Source organism: Strix uralensis, chromosome 21 (assembly GCF_047716275.1).
Source record: "Strix uralensis isolate ZFMK-TIS-50842 chromosome 21, bStrUra1, whole genome shotgun sequence".
NCBI lineage: Eukaryota > Metazoa > Chordata > Aves > Strigiformes > Strigidae > Strix > Strix uralensis.
In genome coordinates, this window is record NC_133992.1 from 10,644,148 (window position 1) to 10,659,666 (window position 15,519).

The 15,519-nt window shown below is 42.4% G+C and overlaps 1 protein-coding gene across 4 annotated transcripts in view; it reads right to left on the bottom strand.

The window, feature by feature from the left end:
* Positions 1–664: 664 nt before the first annotated feature.
* The window catches only part of TRAF1 (TNF receptor associated factor 1), a 32,331-nt gene continuing 17,476 nt past the window's right edge, over positions 665–15,519 (bottom strand). For 3 of the 4 annotated variants that reach the window (XM_074891128.1, XM_074891130.1, XM_074891129.1), the window contains 8 exons: positions 12,560–12,658; positions 10,823–10,984; positions 7,277–7,348; positions 6,413–6,478; positions 5,261–5,698; positions 4,682–4,859; positions 3,952–4,100; positions 665–2,786 (listed from right to left, as the gene is read on the bottom strand). In XM_074891128.1, coding sequence (XP_074747229.1) covers positions 2,571–2,786; positions 3,952–4,100; positions 4,682–4,859; positions 5,261–5,698; positions 6,413–6,478; positions 7,277–7,348; positions 10,823–10,984; positions 12,560–12,658 — 1,380 coding nt within the window. In that variant the 3' untranslated portion in view covers positions 665–2,570. Of the gene's footprint in view, positions 2,787–3,951; positions 4,860–5,260; positions 5,699–6,412; positions 6,479–7,276; positions 7,349–10,822; positions 10,985–12,559; positions 12,659–15,519 lie in introns of those variants that run through there. The other variant, XM_074891131.1, reaches the window with a different exon arrangement.

The following is a 15,519-nucleotide window of genomic DNA, read 5'->3' on the forward strand; positions in this document are numbered from 1 at the left end:
GCCAAGCCGCCCTGGGAAGTCAATGCCCACTGTGATAAAAGCAGTTCATTAAAACCCCCCTGGAAAAGCAGCTCCCAGCCAGCGAGGGCCGGGGCAAGCTCACGCGGGCGTGGAGCAGCTCCGACTCCCCAGGCAACCAGGCAGAGCCGACCACTATCTTAATCTGCAATTAATTCTTGTCAGATCAGCTGCCGCCTCCCTCCCGCTCGGCTCTGGCTGCGGACGCCAGAGGCTCTGGAAATCAGGTCGCTGTGCCGGGTGGTGCCACCATCCCCACGCTCACCTCCCCGAGCACGGAGCCCTGGGGTGGGGGTTGGACAACCCTTTAATTTTCCAGGTCAAAACCCCACATACCGGGTGCTCCACCTTCCATACAAACCCCGACTTCTGTTACGGCACTGACATGAGCAGAGGTGCCTCAGGGTTCATTCCCCAGATCTCCCCCCACCTCCCTGAGCGCTGGCTGGTGGCAGCGTCGGCTCCCGGGGACAGGGGCTGGTTATTTCTGGGTCACCGGCCCCACATCGGTGAAACCCCCCGGGTGCTGCTACCGCAGAGATCAGTGGGAGCTGCAGCACTGCTCAGTTGTTCTACAGCAAACCGCTATCATCGCATCCCCAAGTGGCTCAAGTCTCTATTTTACAGCAAAAATAACACACAACCCTTTTTTTAAGTTAGCGAGCTTTATTTAGGAAATAAATAAAATTATAAGAAAATATGATTGTAATAAATACAGCACTTGTCAAAATTACACAGCCACAAACAGCATAATATTTTGAGGCATATTACTCCAGTGTGATTACAGGGGCTGGCACGTTACTGGAAAAATAATTTTCTGTCCCTAAAAGAACATTTTAAACATGGGAGAAAAAGACAGAGAGAGAGACTGTGTGTGTGTGTGATGGCAAAGAATATCCAGTTCCTTCCCAAACAAACTTTGATACTTGTTTATGGGGTGGTTTTTTTTTTTTTTGAAAGTTGATACTTCAATCACAGTTAATTATTTTAAAGGATGCTGTTGAGATAGAAATGAGAGATTTGAAAAATCTCTTCCTACGCCGGCAGCCGGGCCGGAGGTTAGGGACAGCACATCACATTTCACCAGCTCTGCTAGATGGCCGCAGTTTCCATGGTTTGCAAATTTTAAGTGGACAAACAGTTTCTCCTTTCCCTCCTCACGCAGTGGGCACAATATTGTCTGTCGGCTTTGTCATTTCAATTGAGACATGGGAAATATTGCAAAGGAAAAATGAATGAAGTAATTGCGTAAAGGCCCTTCACTGATGCCTCTGCAAGACCAGGCCCCGGGTTTGTAGCTGGCTGTCCCACGGCCCCGCGGCACAGCGCGGCCCTGGAAAAACAAGCCGTGCTGTGGCACAAGTTCGCTGGAAGTTCAGAAACTGCTGCACCAAAACCCAGCTCAGCCCCACTGATTCTGTCAGACCGTTGTTAAACAGGGAATGAAAAGGGTGAGGTTTGCTGCTTTTTGGGAATAAGGTGTAGCATTTTGAATTTCGCACGCAGCCAGACATCTCCAAGCTTGGCTTGTTTATAAAAAAAAATAATTATTCATTCCTTATCTCTATTTAAAAAAAGACAAAAACATTTCTAGTAGTTACTTCTATTTTAGCATGTGAAAGACTTAAATATCAGAGCACGTAAAAAGAATTAAGCAATAAAAAAAAAAGATCAATACTTTCTGGTAAGTCACTTGCCTTGAAGGTTCAGGAAGTGACTGAAGACTTTAAAACAAAGCTCCTGAGGGGTCCTCACCACTGCTGGGACCAGCAGCTTCCCAGGGGTTAACAACCCTCAGAGCTCCATGCCTGAAACGGGAAAGTGAAAGGGCTCCTTTGGAAGTACAAGAGGTAATTCCCCCAAGGCACAGTGTAACCTGGTCACCGATTGCTGACGCAACAGAACATCTCTTTCCAGAGCACATAAATATAGGTCTAAAATAAATAGCAAGAAACGAATCATCCAGTACAAGGAACACAAGCCACAAATGGTAGCCACAACTCACTACTTTCAAGGTCAGCACAGAGACACCCGATCGGTGCCTGGGGGAAGGAATCTGCCCTCGTCCCTGGTGGGGAACAGCCAGAGCCCTCATCGGGGCTGCAAGGGCAGGGGGAGCTCAGCTGCACCCCCGGCACCCCACAAACCCGATAGCCCACGGGGGCCAGGAGGGAGCTGGGGCCGCGCTCCCTGCCAGACACGGAGGCAGGATGACACCCACCTCTGGGCCGGCGTGAAGAAGAAGAGCGTCTTCCTCCACAGGGGCATCTGCGGGGAGGTGGTGACTGTAATCTACATCTAAACCGGGAGTTACCGGCTGTTTGGATGAACTAAGCGCAGTTCTGCTTCACAGCAGCACGCTGGAAGTTCCGGTGTGCGGCAGGAATTCCAGCAGGCAGATCTTCAGCTGAGGGGGATGGACTCAGCACAGGCTCAGGCTCTCTGTGTGCACACAGAAGCTAATACAAGGTCTCAAGCTGATGGTTTTTTTTATCTTGTAAACTAATGAAATTCAGCGTGTGATTTACCAGACACCCATATTTCAAGATTTACTAATTTGTTTCTATAATGCATTTAAGGAAAAGCGTGTCTTCTTTCACATAGGCGTATTTAGGCGACTGTAATTTGGACAAAGGGAGGAACATGGGGCAGCCACTTGCAACATTCATGTCATTCACTGGTCTCTGAAACGAAGCAGAAGTCAAGTCCGGGCGAAACGCATCAATAATATGTTCCCTGTTGTTTTGGTCAAGCAACATAAATGTAACCTGAAAAACAGAATGTGGCAACGCTGAGTTATTGAACTGAAAAAATAAACCAGGAAATAATCAGAGACAGAAGCACAAACACGCTGCAAAAGCAGCTGGATGCTCTATCAATAATTAAATACAAATTGTAATGGACGTCTCGCAACCTGCGAGGTCAGTTAATGTGAACAAGAGAGACTGTAATGGTTCCCACATGAAGTGTTTAAACTTTGCCACCTGTAAAATAAAATTAAATAAAATAAAGCAGGGAATTATTTCTTGGTAGAGAATTGCACAGTCCAAAGACTTTTTTCCTCCCTCTCCTGACAAGTTAAACAAACCCCAAGTTTGGTTACAGTCATTACATTCATTCTGTTATTGTGGTTTGGAATCCAAAGAAACAGCTCAGTTGCCTGTACGCAAATATGTAAAAGACACAACCTAAATATCAGTATAGAACCTCCCCATCTCATTACCACTTTTATTAACTCACTGGTCTTTAGCTTTAAATGAAATGTATGTAATAATGGTGAAATGTATGTAATAATTTTTTAATACAGTGAGGACTGGGAACTTTGATCTCTATTTTTTTTGGCTGCTAAATGGTAGTAAGGCTATTTATATGAAAGGCTTACAGAATTATTACCACGTGAAGGCAAGTGCTACAGCAGAGATCAGAACCCTGTGCATACTTCCACTGCTTTTCTAATCATTGTTGCCATTATCAGATTGCACTTACAAAATGAGAAAAAATAAGATGCAGATCACATAAGACATCTATGGCACGTTGGTGAGTAGAACTCTAACCTCGTATTTCTGACACCTGTGCTTCAGGCAGCAAATCATAATTCCTTCATAAACTGATACTATTTATGTATAGCCAGGAAAAATGTGTCTCTGGCTTTAGTCCAGGTGGACACAGGTTGGGATATATCAAACACCAGAATTCTGGTGTCTGAAAATCCTACAAGGCAAAGTATGGAGTCTCGGTAGGAGCAGCTTTCCCTGCGTCTAAGTCAGAGACAAATTATTACCTAAGATTACAGTGTGGCTAGTAGCCATTGGAGAGGAAAACAGGAAAGTGTTCCAAATTCCACTAAACTCCAGAGAAAAAGTCCCCTTGTGTTCACTGGGAGAAGCAGTGGGTTTGTGGTAGGATCAGGTATGAAAAGGTTGCCCTTCCTACCTTGTGTCTGAAAGGCCACGGCAGCAAAGCATCGTAGTCTCCCTTCATGACAACAAAGAAGAGGGACACGTGGGTTCCTTTTCCTGTCCCATCCCCGTTCAGATAAACCCTCAGACAGACCTTGTAGCCATACTTTGCAGTGTAGAACGCTGAAAATCAGAACTCTTCATTAGTAAAGCCTCCTTCAAAAAAAAGACATCATGAGCGCTCTGGCATATGGGAAAAGATAGCGTATGACATGTTTTGCTATCACAGAGATGAGAACAGACAAATCAGTACACCCTGGAGATTACAAGCAATGAAAATCCAGCGGTTGGAATCCTTTTAGTGCCTCATGCCTCGGTGAAAATTACCTGTTATTAGCCACACAAGCATATTTTACCTAAACAAATTACTTTTCACATGGGAAATAACTGCTGCGGAAAGCCAGTCGGTACTGTCAGGCACCAAGCTGCGGGTTAGACGAGACGGATCCAGCAGATGTCCATGCACGGAGCTGCGGCGGAGGGGAAATTGCTAAACGAAAGCCCAGAACAGAACACAACTCTGGAAGAGCACATCACGGCTGCCCTGAATTACAGGCAGGAGAGCATGAGGGCTTTGCAGAAACAGCGTCTTAGTTTAAGGAGCTATTTTAAACATGAGCAGAAAGAAGCACCATTCTAGAGAAATCAGAGGATTTTCTAAAGGACTGGGGTTTCCTAACACACGTATACGCCATGTGTTTTACCCGGTGAATACAAACTGACTGTTCTTCCAGTCACAGAGTCTTGTAACTTCCTGCCAACATCTGTTATTTTCCACAGAAAGACCCCATCATAGGAAGCTTGCTCAGAGAACAGAAGACTCTTGTGAAGACTGCTCAGGCCTGCATCCTTCTGCGTCAGGCACCGGTGCAACTCTGCAATCTAGAAAAAGCAAGTCAGTTCTCAATCCACCCCCCTCTCCACGTTGCTGTGCTGCAGAAGTAGCAGAATCGTTCTGGAGACCTCATGTTCTGGAGGATCTCCTTTGATTTCTTTTTAAGTGACAGTTATGTGTCAACACAGAAGGCAAACAACTGGATAGACGGCTGTTTGGTCCTCCGGGCATAATGCTGCTTTAAGAGGATCAAACAACTGTCTTGCTTGCTCACAGTCTGATCATGGCGAATTCTGAACATTTAAAACTCTCAGTACTATCTAGGTACCTAATTCAAATTCCTGTGTCCATCCCTGTCCTGATCTCTACACCACCTCTCTCTGATATGTGTTAAATATTTGTTATCAATAGAACAAGCACACAGACAATGCTTATCGTAACTATTTACCTTCAGTTCAAGGCCTCGTATTATATTTTGATCGAGTTCACTCTGTCTCCGAAAGGCCGTGATTTCCAAGTTAGAGGTCTCCACCTCTTTATTGAGCACTGACACAATATTCTCAAATACATGTAGCTTATTTTCTAGCTCAGAAATCACTTTCTCCCTCACAAGTTGTTGCAGAACAGATTCATCTTCAGAAACAGAAGATCCAGGAAAACAGTCTACTTCCAGATCCCCATTGATTTCCAGCCCCCCTGGGATCTGCAGATCAGAGATGCTTTTTCCTGCACCATTCACATTCAGCTCTGAGTGTGGGATGGAACCATTTGCAGCTTTGGCAGCAGTGCACAAGCTTGCCTTCAGTTGCTTTATGTGCTGCAGCAAAAGCAGCATGTGGGCCCCAACTGCAGTTTTTTCATGCTCCTTTATCTTCTCTTTACTTCCCTGTAAGAAGATGACATCGTCAATACACTCGGTACAATCACCGTAAGTGGCCTGGGGCCAAACCAAGCAATGATCCCTTTAACTTCTTGGGAGAGACAGAAGTGGAAGAACTGCAAGATACACGTCCAGCCACACGGCAGCCGACTCTGAGAGGAGACGCGGAGAGAGGAAAACCAGCAAGCCCTCCAATGATCAGTTTAGGCTATGTGTTCACATGCTACATCAAAAGAAAACAACTGTCTACAATTTCTGTATTAAACAGGATGCCAGGCAGAGTCCCAGCAAGATTCTCAAATAAGCCAATATTTAATACATATACTGTGCACAAGAGATGAGGCAAGATAACAAATGCAAACTAAATGCAAAGAAGACCTGTTACTGTTTTAAGAGGCTGAAAGGAATATCCAAAACAGAGTAGAACAGCGTATCTGATAAACCAGCAGAATTGTAATAAACATCTCTTTTTACCTGAAGTGAACGCACAGTGCAGGATACAGAACATCACTGGATGAACTGCACCTTACACAGTGTAACCATGGCAGTTCCAACATCACCTCCGCTGGTCTACTAAAAGTGGGTAGACTTTCCCTCTTTTCTTAACGATAGGTTTAAATCAAGGCCTACTACCTTGAACACAAAGGCTGGCTAGACCAAAGACACAGTGCTGAGCTCCACACCATCCGAGACCTTCCTGCAGGCAGCCGTTTCACTCACCCTGAATGAACAGCCGACTTCAGAAAAGCGACATCCATCCTTGTTGATTAAGGGTGTAGAGTGGTTCTGTTGGAAAAAAGAAAAAAAAAAAGGAAATAAAATAATCAAATACCAATTGAGACGGATTCTTTTATTTACCTACAAACAACTAGGCTGCAATCCCAGCAGCTATAAATCAGGTTAGTTCAAGGCATTACCACAGCTTAGGGTGTCCAGCTTTAAAAATTTGTTGGTAAATCAATCAAGAGTGTGGTTGATTGCAAGTTTCTTGCACACAGCCTGGTCGTTAAGTGTCCATCTAAGACTCCCTAATGATGTAACATAATTTAACAAACCACAGTGATCCCCTAGCAACAACTTCTCATAAATAAGATGCCAACAAGCGAAGTGGCCCACCACAGCAGTGAACACCCCGCACACAGCCACTCCAACCTTCTTCCTGCTCTTTGAGAACGCACAGAGCAGCTGTGTCGTACAGCACGTCCTGGGAATGAACGGATCTATCGGGCCAAAACCTCTGACTGACATTCAGACTTAGTCCCCTTCACAGCCAAAAGTATGTCTCTTCAAATACGCTGTTATGCAGCATATTCTTCTTTTGTTCCTGTGGGTCTCCCTGAGTATTTGAAAGGAAAAAAACATTTCTCCATTTTTGTAAGATCAATTGAGCAATTAATTTAATAAGGTTAGCTGTGGGAGCGGGGAAGAGAAGGTAGTCAGCAGAGCTATATTGGGATGTAAAAAGTGCCCAGATACACCACGGTATCTCAAGATGTTCTCAGATCTTCATTTAATCTAAATGAACAAGTGATACTTTCATTAATTTAAATAAAACTGTATGGCATTCACTCATCTTTTACCTACCTTCTCCTTCGATGGTGTGTCTGTTTGCACATGGTTTTGTTCCTTACATAAATTGCCTTCACATGAATGTTCCTGTCATTACAACAAGAAGAATTCAGTACATTATTAAAATCACCAAGCATCTTTATTTAGGAGTCTTTGAAACAAAGCTTGTGCTTGGGAATGCTATTCCCATTGTACAGAAACTTGGGGATTTGGGAGGTTTTTCTACAAGAAATTCTGTATTATGGAAGAAGTAGTTTACAAGCTTCTTGCTTTCTTCCTGGAAGGAAGATTTAAGCAGGAGTAGAGGAAGGAAGGGTAACTTCCCCAGGAGCACTACAAGCTCCACAACACATGGTGCAAAATCCTGTACCCCTGTCCAGAGAGTGCCTGCTCTGCGCCTCACTACACAAGAGGCTGCAGAGTTCTCTGGCTTCTTTTTAGAGGAAATAACGTTCAGAAATTTGGGAGTAAAGCACATCTGCTAAAAGCGGGTGCTGCTGTCCCCTGTACAAGGAATTGCAGACTCAAGAGGTTTCTCGAGCTGATTACTCTTCTGCTCAGCCTAGCAGGCGTGTTCAGCGACGGATCTCCAGATGCAATACCTGTTAAGTGAAAGTACAAAGCGGGATCTTTCGCTTAGGGGGCCCAGAGCTTTTGGAAACTACTTACAGATGCTTTGCAAGGTCACCCTGGGAAATCTGATACAAGACTGGCAACGTACACGTCTTGCCAGTTCAACCCATAGTTATGTGCATACACATATAGGTACACACACAGATATATGCAATGACATGCAGATGGACTATAGAACAGAAAGCAAATATACAGGAAACCCAAATATAAACTCTTCTTGCATTGACTTCATATAGTTTCCTTAATGTGCAGACCCTTCTTGCATCCTGCTTATTAATATTTTGAAGGCTGGAATCCAAATTTTCCATCATGATGTGCTAATGCAAAATGCATTACCGCTACACGAGACTTCCTGCCATTTCTGGCTCCAAGAAGGGTAAAGTAATCCTCCTGCCACTGGTTCATACAACTGTAATATGTGTATTTAACACTGCAACTGTCAGCTTTCAATTCATACTGTTCAGGGGGGCTGCCTTTAATCTTTATGAACGCCTTTGCATGCCAGTACATTTCCTATAGCAGTCTAGAAATTTTTTGATAAAGCCATTCCAGCAACCTTCAAGTCTCCCCTGCAAAGAGTCCTGAGGTTTCTCTTTCGATCCTCAGAAATACAGCCATAGGTTTTTCTCACTCTCTAACTCATTTTTTAATAATCTGTGTCTTAGCTGTTGCACAAAGTATGCCTTTATTTTCTTCCTTTCTGCTATTTGACTCCTTCAGGTCACTGATTTCTTGAGGGAGAGGGGCTGGTGAGAAGATTCTTTAAAATATGGAAATGTAAAAATCACAAGACCAATAGCTGGCTAAGATGGAGACAGTGAGAACAGTGCCCAAAACTTACTATTTGCTCCCAGAGGATTGTGAATACAAGCAATACACAAATAATCAAAATTCTTATGCCACGTAACTGCAAATTTAATAAAGCCCATCATGTAACCAGCAAAATTCCAATTTTACAAACACTAAAGCAGGCAGAGAAAAATCAACATCTCAAGGTCAATCCCCTGCTTGGTTGCCAAGGTTTCCTAACAAAAAAATTAATTAGATGATAGCTAACCGGAATGAGTGGGAGGAAAACAGTTCTTCATTGCAGGAAAATGAAGCCCGCTGAGGTGGATCTGCGGTATCACAGACCTCTGCAAAGAGAAAGGTGCTCAGGGAACACTCATGCAGCTCAGGTTTCCTCCTCCAGCCTGTCTACTGCACTTACAGAAGGCTGAAAGGGATTAAGTGTTGCCACCTTCTGGTATTTACTGTCTCTCTGAAACGTACACTGGATTTAGCATTGGTAAAACGTGCCTGCGTCCAGATCTTCTCTCTCTGTAAGGAGCAAGATATGAAGAGCACACACAGAAGCTTCCCAAGAAGCATGTTTTAGCAAGAGCACCTTATTCTTACCCCAGAGGGACTGTTACCCCCATGCTGAGTAAATCCTACAGCTTGGTATTTGGAAAGGCAGAAATTTGTGACAGTTAGGGCATGCAGAGCTGTCCACCTCTATTTATGTCAGGCTACATTTTTGAGATATTCACCCTCCTGCCACGTAGGTCTTATATCACTATGCCCCCATTCCAGGGCAGAACTCCAAGGCTGGCAATTATTCTCTTTAAATCATCTGGAGGGAAAAGTATTCATTATGTTACACCCCAAAAGAGCATTGCCCCAGCAACATTTTCTGTGCTAACAGAGCCCACAGGATCAGAAGTTAGGTGGGGTTGGGATGAGAGCGTTTTCAGAGCTTTCCAATCAAAACACACATAGCAGTGTTAGCAGATGTGGGGCATCTCTCATTCATGCTGCTATTGCTTTGATCCAGGAGTTTTTTTATTACAAAACCTCCTAAACAACAGATGATGCACTTCCATCACGAGGCTGAGAAGTGTGCCACTGGAGCTGTATCTTCAGCAATCTCTTCATATAAGAACAGATCATTTTCTCGGCAATCTCTTCATATTAGAACAGATCATTTTCTATCACTTTTGATCTGCCCCACCACACCATTTCCTCCTTCAGCAACTCAGAGGAGTTTCTGTTAGTTCACTTTATGCCCTCAGACCACTCCCAGAATTTGTACTGTGCTGCATCTACAAAAATGGGTAAAAATAAAGAGCCCCTCTTAAGTTAAAAATCTGCAAGTCAGTAACATAACGTTGCCCTGCTGTCATAACTTTGAGCATCAACTGAGAAAGTAATTACTTTCAGGAAAGAATGGAATAGGTTTAGTAACACAAACGTAAAAGTTTGATGATCAACTACATTCTTGTGTAAAAAAAAAAAAAAAGTTGTTTTAAAGAGGATTTTGAGCAAATGATGGGGCCAGACTAGTGTTACCCTGTATACATATAGGGAATATGCACATATATTTTGCAAGTCCCTGTCACAACAGTGGGAAACACAACTGAAACATAAAAAATATAAATATGTTTAAATAGTTACTGAGAAATTTCTGGCAGATTCAGAGCATGCTCTTTCTGATCTATATGGACATGGCTGCTAATTTGGAGAATTATACCTCATCATATCTAATAGAAATACTATCTTTCAAAAGCCTGCCTTACAAACTCGTGGCAGTTTTAGTTTGAATAAAAATCCAGCCACTTTCAAGATCTCTTCCCCGCCAATGTCTGTGTTCTTCTGCTTCTGACCTACCTCACACTGGGGCACGAGCTTTGAGACAGGAGCTAAAACATGGGCTGCCCAAGCCCTGGATGAGCCCACAGATATTTCCCTCTCTGTTGTAACATCACGAGCAGCTCAAATACAGCTCATTTTTCCCTCCAACACATGCATGGAAAAATTAGCAGACTCAGGAAAATTAAATATTCTCCAAGTGCACTAGCAGTCATGAAATCAGGATGAAAAATGTCACAACAGATTATTCAAGCCATTAATATAAAGCCCTCATTTGAAACAGAGAAATGTTCTTACTTGGTATTCGCTACTGGATAAGCTCCGCTTACACTTCTGACACATTGTCACATTATTAACACATCCATTTTCCAAATGATCCGCAAGTTTCTTTCGCATCACCACGTGTCCACAACCAGTGTGACAAGGAATTAAAGCATATTCACATAAGCTCTGATGCTCCTGGAAGTAAAAAGTTATAAACCGAAATGTAAACTGCAGATACACATTTACCTATAAATAGTCTCCATTCTGCCAGCCTAGCCCTTTGCTTTGCATTTCTTCTAAGCTTGGGTAAAGTCCCACTCCACAACGTTACCGAGATTATGGAGAAAAATTCACCAACTTCGCTGGGGCTTTTTTGTTAATTCTTAACTTTAAAAAAAAGCAACATACAAATTTTGATAAATGCAAACATGGGGTATCCCTTGAACTGTGTCTCTCTAGTGCTTTTGTTTGAATATAACGTGATCCTGGTCCCAGCTTTTTTCTTTGTGTTAGAGGTTCCCTAACTTTTAGCCTGGGGTTTTTCGGGGTTGGTGTTTTATGGGGTTTTGTGTGGGGTTTTTTGAGCACTGAGACCATCCTGCTCTAAGTGGTAGGATGAATATGGTTAGTCTGCTGACATCTCTGCATAGCATAGAAGAATGGACATCTGACACCTTCTATGCAACAATTAGGACACAACCCTTTCCTACGTTCAAACTGATTTTTAAAATGGTTTCTTTTCACTATTTGAATCCTCTCATCTCAACAAGGAAAAATATCAGCATTACTTCTTTCATAACTACATCCAACAGGTCTGCTTTCCGATTCTTAAAAACACTGTATTTCAATAAAAACTATTTACTCTGACCTCTTTTACCGAAGCTTCTGTAGGCCCCGTGTCACAACTGATTTTGTCTTTAAAGGGAGATGGCTGTCCCCTACAGAACAGGCTCGGAAATGCCAATTTCAATCACACGCCCAACTCTCAAATTAATTTTGCCACGTATTCATGCTGAGAGGGGCTCCACTTCTCCAAACTGTGAAGCTAAGCAAACTGGGTAGATTTTTTCTTAAAGAGGAATACACTCAAATAGAAAATTTGTGTAAAATTAGCAAAGAAAAGGCAGCAGCACCTCAGATGCTTATCAGATACGCATTCGTACGTGGCACACAGCAGACTCCCTGTTATAGATGCAGAAAGACCCTCTATTCCTACACCAGGGGACCAAAGGAACTGCTTTAGTATCAGAATTATCTGCATTTTTTCCCCGTTCTAATTTGCATGGCAGATTCACAAATCTTGCCCATTTCCTAGCGCATTTCATATCAGTCTGAAAGAATGATGAACACATTCAATCAACAGGAGTCATTTATGCAGGAGGAAATTATTTCTCTTATAAAAACATACTAAGGATATTGCCCATAACAATGTCCTGGAGACTGAAGTATTCTGGTCTGGTCTGTCAAAACCTGTCTGTACCATCCTTGCATTTAAATAATAAGTAAACCTACTGGAAAAAAAAAAAATCACAGTTGATGTAAATTTGTGCAACATTAATTTCACAATCATTCAGGATGTTCTGGATTTGGTCAAAGCCCTACTAAACACTGGTAAGTTTTTAGATACTCTGTTGGTATAAATCATGATACCTTCACTGATTCTATGACATTGCACTAATTTGTGTTTGCTGAGAACCTAGTTTCCTTGTCTTTCTGTCCCCATTCAAGTAAGAGTGCATGTTAATTTAAATAAACTGCCTTTAAACATACTTCAAAATTTTTCATGATACCAGACCAACTGCATCCAAGGGTCACACAGTGTACTTTGAGTTCAGAAATCTCTTTATTAATGGCAGCATCACCAAAAGCCTGGAAAGTAAACACAGTAAGGTAAAAAAACACTGGTCAGAAAGTACTCCAGCACACATTTTTGACATAGGAATAAGGTGACTGTGTCAAAATTTCAGATAAATCCCTTATTTTTAAAATTTACTGTACTGCCGTAAGACTCTCTAACCTAGCAAGTTAATCTTAGTGTAGTAGAAGCCCAAATAATTATTAAATCATTTCTTTCTTGCGGTTCAAAAAGAAACTATCTGATGTGATATAAATTTACTGAAAATATGCCTAGCCAACTACAGCTATTATTTTAAGTTTCTTTTCACAGAAGCCTGAAATATGTCACATGCAATGCATGTGCTGACAGGACCCCAACTACAGAGTGCTGCCATGTGCCACTCTTAATGAATGCATTTCATTATTGGGGTCATTAACACCTCTTAAACGTGCTGAAGAGAGGACTTGAGACTGTTCTGCAGTGAGAGTACATTTCTCAGACCATGGCTGTTTCCATTTAGTATGGCACTGTGTACTAAAGAAATGTAAACCATATGTGAGTGGGCTTTTTTTTTGCACTACGTAGATTTTTTTATGATGTTAACCATGAAAAATTGTACAATTATTATGTAAATTATGAAACACTACACACTTTTAATATTACATCTTGCACAATCAAAATAGGTACACTGACACCAGAACAAGCCCTGCTACATGTTTTTAGATACTCTGTTGGTAAGTACACAATACAGAGGACTGCAGATTTCCCGTGTAACAACACAGAGCAAGGCAAGAACTGGGGCGGGGGGGGGGGCTTTAAAAATAGAGAGAGGAAAGTATTTACAAATGATGTCCACATTTCAATAAAGTTACTGAAATCCTACACAACAAGCTAAAATAAAAAAAAGCGCAAACAAAATTATGAGAATCAACACTCCTGATTGGGTTTTTTTAATCTAGATACAAGATGTTTGTACTTACCTACCTTTGCCATATTAAATCACACAAGCAGCACAGCTGAATGGTAACCATGAGATACATTTCTACATGCAGAGTCTCATAGAAACTCATTTCCTAATCAAAACCTGCAAGCAAAGTCCAGAACTTTGCAGACAAGTTGCAAACAACTTCACAAACAAGGAATTAAAAAATAATCATGTAGGTTGTACAAAAACATGTATGGCTCCATCTGCATATATGGAAGAGTTTAAGTAATAAGCTAGCAATCAATGTACAATTAATGAAAGCATACCAGCCCCACCCTCTAAAACATTCTAGTCTAATTTGTGAGCAAAATCAAAGAAAAGAAATTCAAGTTATCAAGCGCATGGTGACTTTTTCCCCCTGTGTCATAAGAGAAAAACTCAAGGAATTTCCTGACATTACAAAATAGATCATTTAAAATATATTTAACTACAGGGACAGTCCCAGCAGTGCATGGGTTTCTTACTGCTGTGTGCATGCCCTGTGCTTTTTGTTTCACATTTGCAGTTGCTAAATCATTATGGACACTACTCAGGTAAAAAACAAGGCAGGAAATCCTCATCTCTTCTTTTATCTGCACTGGTCACTGCTTCGAAATACTCACCTGAACCTCTGTCCTCTTATCTGGGAACCTGAATTTGCACAGAACTTCTTTAGGGACCCGAGTCAGACCCTCATACAGTAAATGAGATGACTCTCACTGACATTAAAAGTGCTCTGGGTCAACCAGAAGGAAACAGAAAATATTTCTCTCTGATTTGATATATTGTAGTTGCATATCTCCTCTCTTTCATTTTAGCTATTTCAAAGGAAATGTTGGTGCAGGGGCTGCTGATGTCGATCACAGGTGGCTGTCGTGGCGCACGTACCTGCCCGGACCCGCCTGTCCCAGGGCTGGCTGTGACACAAGTGGAGGTCCCCTGCGATGTGCTGTCCAAAAACCACTGCCAGATGCACTCTCCTTGGCCCTCTGACCCTCACAACATGTATCTTATGGCTTCTAGCTACGGGAGGACTCTGCTCTGCAGCTCACGTGGTCAGGAAGACCAGTTAGCAACAAGTTTAATGAACAGATCAACCCGAACAAAAGCTATCCAGGATAAATCCAGCGGGTTTTTTTCCTCTCCAGCTAAGGCTGGCCCTCTGCAGCTGAACCAGGACCTTCAGTCGTTCTAACGCAGCCAGAGAGGGGAGAGCCACAAAGTGGTTTGTGTTCAGTTCAGAGCAGAGAACTGTCCCCTGAGCCAGGCCCATGAATGACAGCAGACAGGGTGTGAGCAGAGGCTTGGGAGGATGCTCCCACTCTTCTGATTTCAGTGACAGATGCAGATGCTCGGTAACTGATACTGATGAACAGCACCATGATAAGACTTGAAGTGTATTTTGCATAGGAAAGGATCATAAATTAAAAGTGTAACAGGGAAGGGATGGGAGTTACCACAGGAATTGCTCATGGGATAAGCTAAGGCAAATACACATCCAGATAGGGCCTTTCTTTTCCTTGTGTAGGTATCTTATTTAACATATAAACACATAAACAGTGTAGGAAAATAACATTAAGCAAAACCACAGCAAAAGATAAATCAGAGCTTATCAGGAATAGATATAAAGAATAAACCTGCTCAATGATCTTCATTATTCGTGTTGTTTACAAACTCTGACCATTTGTTGTAAGTTGATCTATACAGGCAGATCCTTACGCCTTTGTGGTGATTGACTTCATCTGGACTCTCAACAGGCAGAAGAATCTGCCCAGGCAGATCAGCTTGCAAGCGTGGGGCCCTGTTTACAAAAACCCACCCACAGATTTTGCAGAAAGTCCCAGCAGACTTAGTGAGAATCCCACAGCAGAGAAATGCCAGAGTTATAAGAGAACTGACAGCATAGAGTAAGAAGTTCATAAGGGTTTA